Raw genomic sequence first — 1315 nt, forward strand, 5'->3', positions numbered from 1 at the left:
AAAGTAATTGGCAAAAAATGAAATGAAAAGATACACATACTAGTCTGTGTCAAATTTTCTCTTCTGACCTTTTTGTTTTGATGTCGAAGGTTGCAGTGGACCCTGACCTCTTTTCCTTTGGCACTTTGAAGAAGCCTGATGCCGCTTCAAGTTAAAGTCTGACTTCCCATTCTGTGCCACTCGTTCATGACACAATTCACAAACTAAATAGTTCCCTTCTCTTAATGTTTTGTCGTATTTCTTAATCACCTCTTGAAGTATGGTATGATACTGGGGGTGTTGTTTATGATTAACATGAATATGTGATGTGAGTGCTGTCAAGCCAGGTTGTCCCTGGGTTTTTGCAGCATACCCACACTCACAAGTGCATTCACAGAGGCATTTGCAGGGGAATGGGCATTTGTAGTCCAGCCTGCTACTAAGCTGGTCAGTCTCATGTCTCATGTCCTGTTCCTCATCTTCATTACAAATCTTCAACAAAAGAAGAGTATTAGATAAACACTAACTCGTAAATAAAACTATATTGATTTACCTTGCTTTCCCTCATGAAACCTTCGACTTACATCATTTTCCTTCAATTCATCATCATCATCATCCAAGCACACTAAGCCACCTATATATTCACCCCTCTGGTGCCCTGCAAATGGGGCCATAATAGATGTCAACTCCTTACAATCCTACGAGAAAAATATAGTGTAGAGGGATTAAAAATATGCCTTGTATCAACAATTTCTTTATAAAGTAATTAGCCATAAATGAGCATTACCAGATCGTAGTCTTTTTGATCCTTCCCAAGTAAAAGAGTAATATCAACTGGGCATGCTCCTTGTTTGCCACTGTAGGGATTTCTTACATCAAGCGTTGCCATGACTTCCAAGTGCTGGCCATACATCCATCTTTCAATCATTTGTGGTGTTGCTCCAGCTGCGACCAACACGCCATCAAGTTTCACTGTTTGCATGCTCTGTGGCACTCTGCAATACAAAGTGAACGAATATGACAATGTGACATAAGTATTTGATACACTTACAGTTATGTGCATGTAAGGGCAGGCGAACTTACGTAGGGCATCGACACATTGGCCTAGAAATTAATCCTGAACGGAGCCATGACTTAGAACTACAATTGACTGCTTCATTCACTGTGAAACCTGAAAGACAGATAGTTCTAAATGGAGTAGGAATACTATTATACTGAATTGAAAACAGGAAATGGTGCAGTTTCGCACTTACCTAGATTGACTCCCCAATGAATGGCAAATGGCAACACATAGAGAACATCACCAACCCGCTGTCTTACCTGCAAAAATTGGAAC

General features: G+C 40.2%; 1 protein-coding gene across 1 annotated transcript in view; it reads right to left on the reverse strand.

Moving 5' to 3' along the window:
• Positions 1-17: 17 nt before the first annotated feature.
• The window catches only part of LOC127751527 (uncharacterized), a 9941-nt gene continuing 8643 nt past the window's right edge, over positions 18-1315 (reverse strand). The window contains exons 3-7 of the mRNA XM_052275203.1: positions 1233-1299; positions 1063-1150; positions 767-974; positions 564-677; positions 18-471 (exon numbers count right to left, since the gene is read on the reverse strand). Coding sequence (XP_052131163.1) covers positions 40-471; positions 564-677; positions 767-974; positions 1063-1150; positions 1233-1299 — 909 coding nt within the window. The 3' untranslated portion in view covers positions 18-39. The remainder of the gene's footprint in view (positions 472-563; positions 678-766; positions 975-1062; positions 1151-1232; positions 1300-1315) is intronic.

This window comes from Frankliniella occidentalis, unplaced genomic scaffold (genome assembly GCF_000697945.3).
Source record: "Frankliniella occidentalis isolate FOCC.00 unplaced genomic scaffold, Focc_3.1 Scaffold543, whole genome shotgun sequence".
Classification (NCBI taxonomy): Eukaryota; Metazoa; Arthropoda; class Insecta; order Thysanoptera; family Thripidae; genus Frankliniella; species Frankliniella occidentalis.